The 15,774-nt window shown below is 44.7% G+C and overlaps 1 protein-coding gene across 4 annotated transcripts in view; it reads right to left on the bottom strand.

The window, feature by feature from the left end:
• The window catches only part of LOC128583337 (protein HIRA), a 106,248-nt gene that overhangs the window by 38,421 nt on the left and 52,053 nt on the right, over window positions 1-15,774 (bottom strand). For all 4 annotated transcript variants that reach the window (XM_053587512.1, XM_053587510.1, XM_053587513.1 and 1 more), the window contains one exon: window positions 14,262-14,423. In XM_053587512.1, the coding sequence (XP_053443487.1) occupies window positions 14,262-14,423 (162 nt within the window). The remainder of the gene's footprint in view (window positions 1-14,261; window positions 14,424-15,774) is intronic.

Here is a 15,774-nt window from a genome sequence, read left to right as displayed (position 1 = left end):
TCTTAGTAAAGCATCACAAGAATGGAGAAGCATGAATCCTATGTATTCAATTTTGATAAAAGGACAACTAATGACAATTAATGACACGGTGGGGGTGGGGGAAGGGAAGAGCAGGGAGAGAAAGAGGGAGGGGAGTGTGAGAAAGGAGAGCAGAGAGAGGGAAGGAGGGACCGGGGTAGGGTCTTGGTGTGTGACATACCTTTTGGGGGCAAGGCACAATTGTAAGAGGGACTTTACCTCACAAATGCAATCAGTGTAACCTGGTTTTTTATACCCTCAATGAATCCCCAACAACAAATCTATAAACACACACACAAAGACCAGTCTGGGCAACACAGTGAAATCCATCTCTACAAAAAATTTAAAACTTAGCCAGGTGTAGTGCTGCACACCTATAGACCCAGCTTCTCAGGAGGCTGAGGCAGGAGGATCACTTGAGCCCACGAGTTTGAGGCTGCAGTGAACTATGATCAGGCCACTACACTCCAGCCTGGGTGACAGAGTGAAACCCTGTCTCTAAAAAAAACAAAAAGTTTTAGAAAAGGGTTTATATTTTGAAAAATATTATATAAGACAAAGGTAGATTAAAAGAAGCCAAGTGCAGTGCTATGTGCCTATACTCCTGGCTACTTGGGAGGCTGAGGCAGTAATGTTGGAGCTGAGGAGTTCAAGTTCAAGTACAGCCTGGGCAACATAGCAAGACCTCATTTCTTAAAAAATAAGTAAACAGGTTGATGTGTTGGCTCACACCTCCAATCCTGAAACCTCATGGGGCTGAGGAGGGAGGATGACTTGAGCCCTGGAGTTTGACACCAGCCTGGACCTCATAGTGAGATCCTCTTTCTACAAAAATTAAAAAATTAGCAAGGTATGTCAGTATGTACCTGTAGTCCCAGCCATTCGGGAGGCTAATGCAAGAGGATTGCTTGAGCCTGGGAGTTGAAGGCGCAGTAAGCTGTGATGGCACTATTACATTCAAGCCTGGGTGACAGAGTGAAACCCTATCTCAAAATAAACCAAAATTAAAATAAGTGAATAAAAACAGATGAGTCAAACTATATGACATTCTAGAACAGGCAAAATTATGAGGCAGTAAAAAGATCAGTGGTTTCCAGAGGCTAAGAGGGAGAGAGGGTGAATAGGAGGAGCACACAGAGGTATTCTAAGGCAGCAAAACTACCCTGTGTGATCCAACAGTGGTGGATACAGGTCGCTATGCGTTTGTCAGACCCATAAAACGTACAGCACCAAAGTGAACCCTGGGGCGAACTCGGGCCTCTGGTGACGTGGCCTACTCTGGTGGGTAAGGCTGGTGGGGGGGAGGGCAGGGGGCAATGGGAACTCTCTGTATTTCCTGCAAACCTAAACTGCTCTAAAAAATAAAGAAAACAAGGGATGGAGGAAGATGTCCTGCACTCATACTAACCAAAAAAGCTAAAGCAGCTAAGCTAGTTTAGGACAGAGCAGGTGCTTGAGCAAGGAAAGTTATCAGGGATAAAGATGGGCACTGACAACGACAAAGGATGCAATTCTCCAAGAATACACAACATCCTTGACATGGATGCAGGCACACTAACATCCCGGTGCTACACAGATCCTGAGTCTCCTTTATCAAGCTGAGCACCTGTGGCAGCCCTGCATCAAGCAGGTGCACTGGTGCCATCTTCCAGCAGGCACACTAACGTCCCAGTGCTGCACAGATCCTGCGTCTCCTTTATCAAGCTGAGCACCTGTGGCAGCCCTGCATCAAGCAGGTGCACTGGTGCCATCTTCCAGCAGGCACACTAATGTCCCGGTGCTGCACAGATCCTGCGTCTCCTTTATCAAGCTGAGCACTTGTGGCAGCCCTGCATCAAGCAGGTGCACTGTGCCATCTTCCAGCAGGCACACTAACGTCCCGGTGCTGCACAGATCCTGCGTCTCCTTTATCAAGCTGAGCACTTGTGGCAGCCCTGCATCAAGCAGGTGCACTGTGCCATCTTCCAGCAGGCACACTAACGTCCCGGTGCTGCACAGATCCTGTGTCTCCTTTATCAAGCTGAGCACCTGTGGCAGCCCTGCATCAAGCAGGTGCACTGTGCCATCTTCCAGCAGGCACACTAACGTCCCGGTGCTGCACAGATCCTGCGTCTCCTTTATCAAGCTGAGCACTTGTGGCAGCCCTGCATCAAGCAGGTGCACTGTGCCATCTTCCAGCAGGCACACTAACGTCCCGGTGCTGCACAGATCCTGCGTCTCCTTTATCAAGCTGAGCACTTGTGGCAGCCCTGCATCAAGCAGGTGCACTGTGCCATCTTCCAGCAGGCACACTAACGTCCCGGTGCTGCACAGATCCTGTGTCTCCTTTATCAAGCTGAGCACCTGTGGCAGCCCTGCATCAAGCAGGTGCACTGTGCCATCTTCCAGCAGCGTGTCCTCACCTCCATCTCTATGTCACATCTTGAGAGATCTCAAAACGTCCGAAACTTCTTCATTATTATTATATTTGTCATGGAGATGTGTGATCAGTGACATTTCATGTTACTACTATAAATGTTCTAGGGTATCACAAATCATACCCATAGAAGACAGAAAAATTGGGAGGCGCCCATACCTCAGTGGGTAAGGCACCAGCCACATCCACTGAGACTGGCAGGTTTGAACCTGGCTCGGGCCAGCTAAAACAACCAATGACAACTGCAACAAAAAAATAGCCAGGTGTTGTGGTAGGTGCCTGCAGTCCCAGCTACTTGGGAGGCTGAGGTGAGAGAATCGCTTAAGCCCAGGAGTTGGAGGTTGCTGTGAGCTGTGATGCTACAAAACACTCTACCCAGGGTGACAGCTTAAGACTCTGTCTCCAAAAAAAAAAAGAAGACAGCAAAATTAATGGATAAATAGTGTGTATGATGTTCCAGCTGCTCTACAGCTGGCTATTCTCTTGTCTCCCTCCCTCTCCTTGGGCCTTCCTACTCCCTAAGACATATCAATATTGAAATTTAGGCCAGTCAACAACCCCACACTGACCCCTAAGTGTTCAAGTGGAGGGAAGAGTCGTGTGTTTCTCACTTTAAATCAAAAGGCAGGAATGATTAGGATTAGCAAGGAAGTAATGGTAAAAGCCAAGATAGGCATAAAACTATAGGCATATTGTGCCAAACAGTTAGCCAAGCAGTGAATGCAAAGAAAAAGTTCTTGAAGGAAATTAAAAGTGCTGGCTGGGTGTTGTGGGCTCATGACTATAATCCTAGCACTCTGAGAGGCTTAGGTGGCTAGATGTCTTGAGCTCAGGAGTTCTAGACAAGCCTGAACAAGAGTGAGACCCTGTCTCTACTAAAAATAGAAAAACTAGCCAGGTGTTGTGGCGCACGCTACTTGGGAGGCTGAGGAAGAGAATTGTTTGAGCCTAAGAGTTTGAGGTTGCTGTGAGCTGTGATACCAGAGCACTCTACTAAGGGCGACTAAGTCAGATTCTGTCTCAAAAAAAAAAAAAAAAAAGAAATTAAAAGTGCTGTGGCAGGCACCTATAGTCCCAGCTACTTGGGAGGCTGAGGCAAGAGAATCGCATAAGCCCAAGAGTTTGAGGTTGCTGTGAGCTGTGACACCAAAGCACTTACAGAGGGTGACATGGTTGAGACTCTGTCTCAAAAAAAAAAATAACCACTTGATTGTTAAAAGCAAAAATAAATGGATCAAACAAGAAAAAAAAAAGAAATTAAAAGTGCTATTCAAAGTGAACATATGAATGAAAAGATCACAGCTGATATGGAGAAAGTTTTAGGGACCTGGATAAATGATCAAGCCAGCTACAACATTCCCTGAAGCCAAAGCCTAATTTAGAGCAAGGCCTTAACACTCCTCAATTTTGTGAAGGCCGAGAAGTGAGGAAGCTGCTGAAGAAACATTGGAAGGGGTTAGTTTATGAATTTTAAGGAAAGAAGCCATCTCCATAACATAGAAGTACAAGGCGATGCAGTAAGTGCTAATGGAAAAGCTGCAGTAAGTTGTCCAGAAGATCACAGCTTTGATCACGGAGGACGGTGGCTGCACCAAACAGCTGATTTTCTATGATGATAAAACTGCTTCTATCAGAAGATGCCATTTAGGCCTTTCAGAGCTGGAGAGAAGTCAATGCCTGGCTTCAAAGCATCAAAGGACAGGCTGACTACTGCTGAGGGCTAACGTAGCTGGTGACTTTAAATAAAAACCAGTGTTCACTTACCATTCTGAGAGTGCTGGGGCCCTTCAGAATTATGTTAAATCCCCTCTACCTGTGCTCTATATATAGCGCAAAAAAAGCCTGAATGACAGAACATGTGTTCATAGCAAAGTTTACTGAATATTTTAAGCCTACTGTTGAGACCTACTGCTTAGAAAAAGATTACTGCTCATTGACCACACACCTGGTCATGCACTAAGTCTGATGATGTACAAGGAGATGAATGCTGTTTTCATGCCTGTTGACACAAACCCCATTCTGCAGCCAATGGATCAAAGAGTGATTTCAATTTTCAAGTCTCATTATTTCAGGAAAACATTTTGTAAGGCTATAGCTGCCATACATAGTGATTCTTTTGGTGGATCTGGGCAAAGTAAATTGAAAACTTTCTAGAAAGGAGTCATCACTCTGGATGCTATTAAGAACATTCACGATTCATGGGGAGAGATAAAAATTTCAACATTAACGGGAGTTTAGAGAAAGTGGATTCCAGCTCTCATGAATGACATATGAGGGGCTTAAGACTTCAGTGGAGGAAGTAGCTGTAGATACGGTGGGAAGGTCGAGAGAGCCAGAATCAACCTGAAGATGGTGCTAATCAACGTGAAGATGGGACTCAATGGTTAAAACCTCATCATCAAGTTTGAATACATGAGGAATTGCTTCTTACACATGAGCAGAGAAAGTGCTTTCTTGAGATGGAATCTCCTCCTGGTGAAGATGCTATGAACACTGTGGATATGACCAGTGTTTTAGAACAGAATGATGAACTTAGTTGATGAAGCAGCAGCAGGGTTTAAAGGACTGACTCCAAGTTTGAAAGATTCACTAAAGCAGTGGGACAACAGAGCAAGACCCTGGTTCTAAAAGACAAGAATACCAATAAAAAGAACCCTAGCCCAAACATAAACACAACATAATGCTATTGTACACTTAATGGACTACAGTGGTGTAGTGTAACTTTTATATGCATCAGGAAACCAAAAAATTTGTTTGACCTGCTTTATTCTGATGTTAGCTTGACTGTATTACTCACTTTATTGGGTGGTATAGAACCAAACCTCTGGTATCAAGAGGCAGGACATCAAAAATAGATGTGGCAAAAACTGATAGACTACAAAGGAACTAGACTTCACTTACAGTTAGAGGCTTCAACACATCTCTAACAGAAACTGACAGATCTAGCAGGTGGAAAATACGGATATAGTCTATTGAACAGGACCATAAATTTCTTAGATTTGAGTGACATTTCTAAAAATACTTTCCAACAATGGAACAACACATACTCTTTCTGAGCTCACATGGAACATTCATTAAGACAGACCACCTCCTGGGCCATAATACCCTAACAAATGTAACAGAATAGAAATCATACAAAGTATCTTCTCAGACCACAATGGACCAAACTATACATCACTAACAGAAAAGATAACTGAAAGACCTTTAAACATTTAGAGATGAATAAACATGATCGGCTCTCTGTATCCATGCATTCTATATCCACAGACTCAAGCAACTGCAGATTGAAAATAAAATACTTGTGGAATGTGGAACTGCAGAAAGGAAGGGCTGACTCTGCACATCCACGGGTCCCACAGGCCAACCATGACATTTGAGCATCTATGAACTTTTGGTATTCCAGGGAGGACCCCAAAACCAATCCCCCAGGGATACTGACGGATGACTGCATATACTTCTAAATATCGCATGGGTCAACAAAAAGTCTCAAGAGAAATAAAAACATATTTTGAACTAAATGTGAACTAAATGAAAATAAAATGTAAGTTGTCAAAATTTGTGGAATACAGTGAAAAGCAGACCTGAAGTTGACAAGCTGAACTTCATCCTTGGGAAATAAAAAAAGATAAGCAATATAAATTTAAAGCAAGCAAAAGAAATAATAAAAATAAGAGCAGAAATTGAGGAAATTGAAAATAGGAAAATTAACAAAAAAAATGAATGAAATAAAAAGCTGTTTTTTTTTTAAAAGATCACTACTAATATTAGCAATGAAGGTGAGGCCCTCACTATTGATCCCATGGGCAATAAAAGGATCATAAAGGAATCTTATGAATATGTGTCTATGCCCACACCCATGATAACTCAGTTCCCTGTAAGAAACAATTTATCAAAACTCACACAGGGAAAAGAGATAATCTGAACATGCCTGTATTTATTAATAAAACTGCATCAACAATTAATAACCTTTCAAAAAGAAAGCACCAGGCTGAGACAGTTTTACTGGTAAAGTCTGCCAAACATTTACAGAAAATAGAAACAGAGGGAATAATTCCTAACTCCTGTGAGGCCAGCGTTATCCTAATGCCAAAAATAGATAAAGGAGGCATTATAAGAACAACAACAACAACAAAAACTACAGATTAATATCTCATGAACGGATATACAGTAATTATTAACAAAACATTAGAAAACTGTATCCAACAATGTATTAAAAGAATTATACTGCACAACCACATGGGATTTATTCTAGGTATGCATACTGGCCAAACATCTGAAAACCAGTTAAGGTATCCATCATATTCAACAAGGTTAATGAAGAAAAACATTATAAAAATAATTACGTGATTACCATTAAATGCAGAAAAGCATTTGACAAAATCCAACACACATTCACGATGAAAAGTCTTAGAAAACTAGGAACAGCCAGGAATTTCTTCGACTTGATAAAGACTACCAAAATCCTATAGCTGACATCATACTTAATGGTAAGAAACTAGAAGACTTTCTCCTGTGAATAAGAAGGACATCCCTTCTGACCACTCCTATGTAACACAGTACTGAAAGTCCTAGCTAATGCAATAACATGAGAAAGAAAGAAAAGGGATGGGATGGGTATAAAGATTGGGAAAGGAGAAAAATGCCACAAAAGACATTGTTTTTATAGAAAATATCCAAGAACGAACAACGACAAAAACCTGGCACTAATGAGAGAGTATAGCAAGGTTGCAGGATATGAGGTTAATGTACAAAAGCCAATTGCTTGTCTATGTATCAGCAATAAACAATTTAATTTGGGCTTTTCTTCATGGGTAGTTTTTTAATTACTAATTCAAACTCTGTATTTGTTATAGGTCTATTCATAGAATCTACTTCTTTAGTCAGTTTGGTAGTATATGTCTTTCTAGGAATTTGTCCATTTCATCTAAGTTTTCTAGTCTATTGGTATACAATGAAATAGCATACCTTCAAAGTCCTTTTTCTAAAGTTGGTAGTAAAGCCCCCTTTTCATTTCTGATTTCATTTATTTATATACTAATCTTTATTTTAGAGACAGGGTCTTACTCTGTTGTCCATGCTGGAGTACAGTAGGTGGTAAGATCATAGTTCGCTGCAGCCTTAAAGCATCCCAGTGCATGCCATCATACCTGGGTATTTTTTTTTTTTAATTTTTGAGAGACATAGGTCTCACTGTGTTGTCAAGGCTGGTCTCAAATGTCTGGCCTCAAGAGATCTTCCCACCTCAGCCCTCCAAAATGTCACAATTACAGGTGTGAGCCACTGAATCTGACCACTAACCATACTTTCAAACAACTTCACCTGAACTATGTGTCCAAAGTGCAGTTGCCCCTTAGTATCCATGGTGGTTTGGTTCCAGGACTCCTTGTAGATATGCAAATCTGAGGATGCTCAGGTCCTTTATATAAAATGATGTACTATTTGCAAATGACCTATGTATAGCCTCCTGTACGCTTTAAGTCATCCCTAGATTACTTACAACATTTAATACATTGCCTAAAAATCACTTCATCTGCACAGATTCAAAGTAGTACTCAACATGTGGCAAACTCAAGTTTTGCTTTTTGGAACTTTGTAGAATGGTCCCCCTCAAGTATTTTTTCTTTTCTCTTCTTTCTTTTTAGACTAGGCAAGTTAAGCAGTGGGAGTGAAGAATGAACAAAGAAATCTGTAACTGCTTGTGATCAATTACATATAAACACCACAGCACTTGGACCAGCCTCCCTCCAATATTTTTGATCTGCAATTGGCTGAATTCATGGACACAGAATCACAGATATGGAGGGCCGACGGTATTTCAGTCTTCATAAATATTAATGAGAGGCTCCATAACTGATAACCCATTCACCTAAGGCTTCTCTTTTGGAGAAGGCGGATAAATGTTCTTTCTCGTAAGGCTAAGACATCTGTGGACATGGCAGACTGACGGAGTCTAGGCACCATCACTGAACTGACGCCCTCCAGTGCTCACCATGAAGCACACTCCGGCCTAGTGCCCAGAGCCCTCCACTCACCCCCATGCTCCCTGCTGACCAGCAGCTCAGCTCATACCATGAAGAACACTCCGGCCTAGTGCCCAGAGCCCTCCTCTCACCCCACTCTTTCTGCTCACCAGCAGGTCGGGTCATTGCCCGAGCCTGCCAGCCTCTGCTAGGCACTGCCTTTGGCCGTTCTCCCTTCTGGGTGCCCCAGGTAAAGGTGAGCAGGTGTACCACTGTAGAGAATCCTGGAGTCTTTCCATTTGCACCCATGTGAAAACCTGGGAAAACCCAGAAGCTCCTGTCTGCTCTGTAAAACCAAAGAGCCAGTTCCCTCACAGGGCAAAGCATTCACGTCTGGGTACTTTTAAAATCCATTTAAAAATATACCAGACCATGATTGGGCACAATGGCTCACACCTGTAATCCCAGAGCTTCAGGTGCCCAAGGCAGGAGGATCACTTACAACCCTGGGCAATATAACGAGACTTCATTTCTACCAAACAAATAAAAAAATTTATCCAGGAGTGGTGGCACATGCCTGTAGTCCCTGCTACTCAGTAGGTTGATGCAGGAGGATCCCTGAAGTCTAGCAGTTTCAGGTTACTATGATGACACCACTGAATTGCAGCCTGAGCAAGAGAGCAACACCCTATCTCCCCTCCCCACAAAAGTCAGATCTTTGCTTTTCCAAAGGGCCTGTTTTACTACTGTGATGTAAGAATTTGGCCATATACATTTTCATATTACGTTTTTAGGTTAAATAAACTTCTTTAATAGTAAAAAATGCATTCTCTTCCAGATGTTCTGGATATAGAAATAGAATATTAGCTTATTCTAATTTTTTGTAAAATAATTTTTCCTGGTTGAAACTGACTTCAAACAGTTACATTCATTAAAATGGAAGAATCTTATTAAATGTGAAACATGGAAGAAAAAGTCAGACTTTTGTATAAGTCTACTTTCGTAAAATACACTAAAAATGTCACAGCAATGTCAAGCGATCTGGCTGCTCTCTGAGCTCATTTCAGTGCCAGCCTGTGATGTGCACTTGCTTGGCAATGCCCCAGCTTAGGCTGCTCCATTCTCTCTGAGCCCCCTTACAAGTCTCCACTCCCACCTCTGCCAGATACCCCGAGATATTCCCAGCCTGTGTGTGGGCCTGTGCCAGTGCTCACCCAGAGTACCTGTGTGCATCTGACACGTGGCCTTTCGGCAGGGTGGAATGGAGAACCCACAGCTTCACCCAGGGCTGCTGCCCTGCACCTGGTATACTAGCAATTGGCTCCCACAGTCACCAGAGGCAGCTGGCTGAGAACAGCAGTCAGGCTCCAGGGGCCTCACTGCCCAAACACTGCGAGGTACCAGGAAGGTACCTCACAGAAACGTGCTGCTCACTGCGAGACAAGGGAAGGGTGAGGATGTAGGCCCAGTGCTGTAGGGGTTCCTCCCAGGAGTCGGGGGCGGGGGGCTCCATTCTGCCCATGAGGAGACAGACTCAGAAAAACGACGCATCTCCAGATCACCACTCCCAGCCCCTGGAACTTAACTGCAGGGTGTGTGTGGCTCCTAAGCACTACTACTGACCACCACACGGTGTTATGCTTCAAAGGAAAACCTCCACTTAATGATGTCTGAAATGGTTCCTCCTGGCTTTGCCTTGAGAACCAACGTAAAAAAACGGCCATATTAAGAAAGATTCTGCATTTTCTATAAAGCCTGTGTTAAAGATACTGGGCCTTGCTTTATTTTATTTTCCTCGCCTGAGGATCCAACTCGACCTCCTCTTAGAATTTAGCACCAGACTCCTGGACGCTCTACAGATACTCGCCTTAGAAGGAAGATGCGTTACCCCAGTGAATGCTCACTCACCGCCACTTTCCAGTGAGAAGCTGACAGTGACAAACGTGACGTCCTCACTCTACAGGTCTTGGTAGTGCTATATGTGCAGCTGAACAGTCTGTGAGACCAGCTGCCAAGGGACCAACTCTGGTGGCATCAAGATCGCAGACATGCAAGTCAAGGCAGTGCTTCCAGCAGCCGGATTCAAGGTGTGTCCTTTGGCTTCTCAGAATGCATGCCCCCGAGAGACCAGCCAGCAAAGCAGGGCAGCCTCCTCAACGAGCACTTTCTTTTTTTTTTTTTTTTTTTTGAGACAGAGTCTCACTCTGTCGCCCATGGTGTCACAGCTCACAGCAACCACAAACTCTTGGGGTCAAGCAATTCTCTTGCTTTAGCCTCCCCAGTATCTGGGGCTACAAGCGCCCGCCACAACGCCTGGCTGTTTTTAGAGACGGGGGTCTCACTTTTGCTCAGGCTGGTCTCGAACTTGTGAGCTCAAATGATCCACCCTCCTGGGCCTCCCAAAGTGCTGGGATGACAGGCGTGAGCCACTGTGCCCGGCCCCCCATTCTTTTTTATACTCTATTGTATGTATATGACACATTTTGTTTATCCATTCATTAGCTGACAGATATTTGGATGGTTCCTACTTTTTGCTTACTATGAGAAGTACAAATATGAACATCTGTGTACAAGTTATTGCATGAACATGTTCTCAGTTCTCTCAGGTAGAATTGCTGGGTCATATGATATCTGGTATGTCTAACCATTTAAGTAACTGCCAGACTGTTTTCCAGAACTACTGAATGATTTTACATTCGCACCAGCAGGGTAAGGGTTCCAATTTCTCCCTATCCTTGCCAACAATTATTATCTGACCATCTGATCTTCTGACTAGAGCCACCATAGAAGGCTGTGAAGTCATATTTCCCTGATGGCTAATGATGTTAAGCGTCTCTTTCAGTGGTTCTCAACCTTTCTAATTCTGTGACCCTTTAATGCAGTTAAGAGGGGTTGTGACCCACAGGTTGAGAACTGCTGCTTTATATGCTTACGGGGCATTTATACATCTTCTTTGGAGAAATCACTATTGAAACTGCGTTACTAGTTTTGTTACTGCTGAGTTGTGAGTTTTCTCTCCCACTCTGTGGGCTCTCCTTTCAATCCATAGTGCCCTTTGAAGCACAAAAGTTCCTCATTTTGATGAAGTCCAATTTATCTATTTTTTCCTTTAGTTGCTTGTGCTTTAAGCGTCCTAAGAAACAGTTGTTTAATCCAAGTTCAAACAAATTTCCATGTTTTAAAAGTTTTATTTATATTTAGTTCTTTGATGCCCCTTGAGTTAGCAGAATATTATCTTTCCTCACATTTTCTATTTTGTCTTTCATGTCTTTAATAATTTTAAGCTTATTTCTTTTATAGTCATATTTGACAATTCTGTGATCAGAAATTTACAGAAGTCCTTCCACTTGCTCTGTCTGCTGGCATCTGTGCCCAGTGGACTGCTTCTTCCTGCATCTGGTTACTTTGGATTTTACATTCACACAGGCAGTGAGAATGCTGCACACCTGGGGGTTGGGAATGGCCCTGCAGGATGAATGTGCATCTCTGCCAAGTGTCTCTGGATGTTTACTGGACCAGAATCCTCTCTGTGTTAATTTATTTTTTGTTGTTGTTGAGGCAAGGTCTTGCTGTACCACCTGGACTAGAGTGCAGTGGTGCAGTCATAACTCACTGCAACCTCAAACTCCTGGGCTAATGTGATCCTCCCAGCTCAGCTTCCCGAGTAGCTAGGACTACAGGCACATGCCACTAGGCACAGCTAACCTTCTAAGGTTTTTTTTTTTTTTCTTGACATAGATTTTTCACTTTGTTACCCTCAGTAGAGTGCCCTGGGGTCACAGTTCACAGCAACTTCAGACTCTTGAGCTCAAGTGATGCTCTCACCTCAGCCTCAAGTAACTGGGACTACAGGCGCCGCCACAACGCCTTGCTATTTTTAAAGATGGGATCTCACTCTTGATCAGGCTGGTCTAGAACTTGTGAGCTCAGGCAATCCACCTGCCTTAGCCTCACAGAGTGCTAGAATTACAGATGTGAGCCACTGCGCCCGGCCATCACCATCTTTTAAGTTTTTTATAGAGATGGGGGAGGAGTCTCACTATGTTCCTCAGACTGGTCTCAAACTCTTGGCCTCAAGCTGCCCTCTAGCCTTGGCCTCCCCAAGTGCTGAGAGCTGCTGCACCTGACCTGTGTTCACTTCTTGGCTTGGTGATTTCTACACAACATAGGTAGTGTTATGGACCCTGAATCCACATAAGGACAGGCTAATGGTTATAAAATCGTAGGGAAGACTGTTTTCTTAACCTCAAGGGCAGGTTGTGACCTCCCGACTTCCACGCTGTGTTCCTGTGCTGCCAGCTGTGTTTTTCTCGTGCTAGCTTCACCCTGGAGCTGTCCGTTATCAAGCAGTTGGACCCCCACATAGATCAGGCCCAAGGCTCTGTCTCAATTCAGTGCGGCCATTAGAACTAGAGGTCCTTGGTCACCAGGTCAGCAGCCCCCCAGCCCAGTGTCCTCAGTGTGGTCCTGTCCACTGCTCTGGGTTTTTTGTTCACTCTTGATTTTGGATCCTAGGACTGCCCTTAATTTCTTGTGAACTAGTCGTACATTTCAGGTCAGGGATATGAGTTGGATATAATCGAGCATTTCAAAATATTTAGGTTTTTAGATCCACTTTTATACTAAAATAAACATGATTACAGAGTATAGTACAAGGTTCCATGCCAAGTTCATAGCAACAGCAACAGCCTTTCAGGGAGAGTCCTCCCACGCTAGCTTGAAGGGGCTGTTCTCTAAAGAAAATAAATTCTGCCCAGACACGCAGTTGAGATCACAGGCAAATCCCCGGGAACAACACAGCACACTGTGGTGTTAGTTCCAAGTCACCATCTACTGCACAGACAGGCCTCAAATATCCTTTCACTGGGTACCTGCTGACTGTGTGGCTACTGCAAGAGTCTCCGGCCAACGTCCTAGTACTTAGTTGATAGTGGCATAGACTAAGGAGTGTCTTCCCAGGGCTGCCAAGCCCTGTTCACCTTGAAATAGGAGGCAACCCCTGGAAGACAGCTCTGAAGCCTCCGGCCCAGCCCATTTCTCCTCCCCAAGCTTCCAACTCACTGGGGTGCACAGTGAGCAGGACTGGACGGAGGGCCCTCACAGGAGACAGAGGCTGCACACGCCCGATGTGACCACCTCAAGAGGGCATGCTCCTGACCTCCAAGAATAAACAAGTACAGCCCATATGACTTGGTGTAGTGTGGAGTCTGCAAGAGTTCTGAAGCCCACCTGAATTCACAGAGACCTCACCTACATCACTTTCATCTCAGCTTTCTACCTCTGGTCAATTTCTGAGCACAAGGTCACTACTTCCACTATGTAACAACATCAGAGCCTCCCATCTCTCTAACCCAGGGGTTCTCAACCTGTGGGTCGTGACCCCTTTGTAACAATGAAAATACATCCTGTATATCAGATATTTACATTACAATTCATAACAGTAGCAAAATTACAGTTATGAAGTAGCAACGAAAATAATTTTATGGTTGGGGGTCACCACAACATAAGGAACTGTATTAAAGGGTTGCGGCATTAGGAGGCCTTAGGAAGGTTGAGAACCACTGCTCTAACCAATCCCTTGCTCCTCTTCAAGGCAACTCAGGGTTCCATCTGAATGAGGCCATTGTTCTCGGTACAGACTATACTCACTGGCCTGCGCCTTTGTCGTTGGGGTTCCTTTGCCCTGTTTCCTCTTCCTAGGGCTCCTTTCTGCTACCCTCCCACTTTCAGCATCCACTCCTTGCTTCTTGGGGCTGGTGGCTCAGTAAGAGCCCTATAGTCTTGCCCCTGTTGCTGGAGAGCAGGCTGCTTGGTTGGAATGTGGCTGCTGCCCATGGTCCCCCTGCGCTCCTGCAGCTACCACCTACCTCTCGACGGCTGTTGGAGTCATGCTGGTCAAGGCAGGAGCACCTGGCGTGGCTTTGGACCGCTCTGTGAACCGGGAGTCAAATGCTTTCATGGGTTCGATCTTGGATGGGGTAGTTAACACGGAAGGCGACAACGCAGCAGGAGTAGAGGTAGCATTCGTACTGGGAAGGAAGAAGACAGGAGACGTGTCAAGCACAATCCTTACGGGACCTGGAGGGCCAGGGTTTGCATTACTTGGGGTCTACTGAAAATGACACATTAGCAAACTTAGACAAAATAGACCAAATTATCTGATATATATTCTACTACCCCTGACTTTTTTAGACAGAGTTTCATTATGTTGACCTCGGTAGAGTGCCGTGGCGTCATAGCTGACAGCAACCTCAAACCCTTGGGTTTAAGTGATTCTCTTGCTTCAGCCTCCCGAGTAGCTAAAATTTTTATATGTTAAAATTCTGGAAGTTTGGCTGCCTGCAAAGGTTGTGAACAAATGCATTCAATTTGCCCCTCTGTGTTCTGAGAGCTTTTGGGGGCAGAAGGCCTAGAAAGTGGTTCTTACAAACCTTTTCTCTAACCATACAGCCCTTTCTCCACAACCTCAATATAGATAGCATGTCAACCCCAAACCACTCCAACCAGCAGGCTATCCCATTTCGACAAGAGGTCTGATGAGAAATGCCCCCAGCAGGAGTCCTAAAGCCCTGGTCAGTTGCTGGTCTTCATCCTCAGTCAATCATCCTCTGTCCTGGACGGCCCCTCCTAACCCTGACTGTGATAATGACAAATTCTTAGCACTCTGCTCCAAGTGCTCACCCCACAGCTTTTCCCTTCTATTCATTAGAAAAAGGGGGCCCTGGGCAGCACCTGTGCCTCAAAGGAGTAGGGCACCAGTCCCATATGCTGGAAGTGGCAGGTTCAAACCCAGCCTGACCAAGAACTGCAAAAAAATTAAAAAGTAGGGGGGAAGAGGAGAGCCCAGACACAAGTGTGCCCAGCCCATTCTCCATGCCAAGCCCATTCTATACACTGGGGACCGAAACTACTGGGCCTCCTGCTGACCACATCCAGGCTAACACCTCCATCTTCATCTGCCTGGAAGCCACACCCTGGACAGCCCTTTCTTCTTCCTCCCCTATAACCTGTGGCCACCAGGATCTGGAGGGACAACTCCCCCAGTTTTCAGATCTGGCACCATCACAGACCCACGTCTTCCCAGACCTGCTTCCTACACACTTTGCTCACTCACTGGTCTGCTGCTCAGTCTTTTTCTTCCCATCCCCCCTCACAGTTTCGTCAGGGCAGTGACACCTGATGCTCGGTGCCTGCCCCCATGGCCAGGATGCTAGCACCCTGAAGTAGGAGGCTTTGGTAACACAACACCCCATCCCTACTGGTACCAGTTGTGTGTGCTGGGGGTAGTTGAATTGGGGCACCAAGGCACACTGGAGCCATCTTTCTAAAATGCAAGTCCCAAAGCCATGTTATGTGTCCACTGTGGGGAAAAGCCCAGAC

Source organism: Nycticebus coucang, chromosome 4 (genome assembly GCF_027406575.1).
Source record: "Nycticebus coucang isolate mNycCou1 chromosome 4, mNycCou1.pri, whole genome shotgun sequence".
Lineage (NCBI taxonomy): Eukaryota > Metazoa > Chordata > Mammalia > Primates > Lorisidae > Nycticebus > Nycticebus coucang.
The sequence above is the reverse complement of the archived record's forward strand: the minus strand, read 5'-3'. Positions and strand labels throughout refer to the sequence as shown.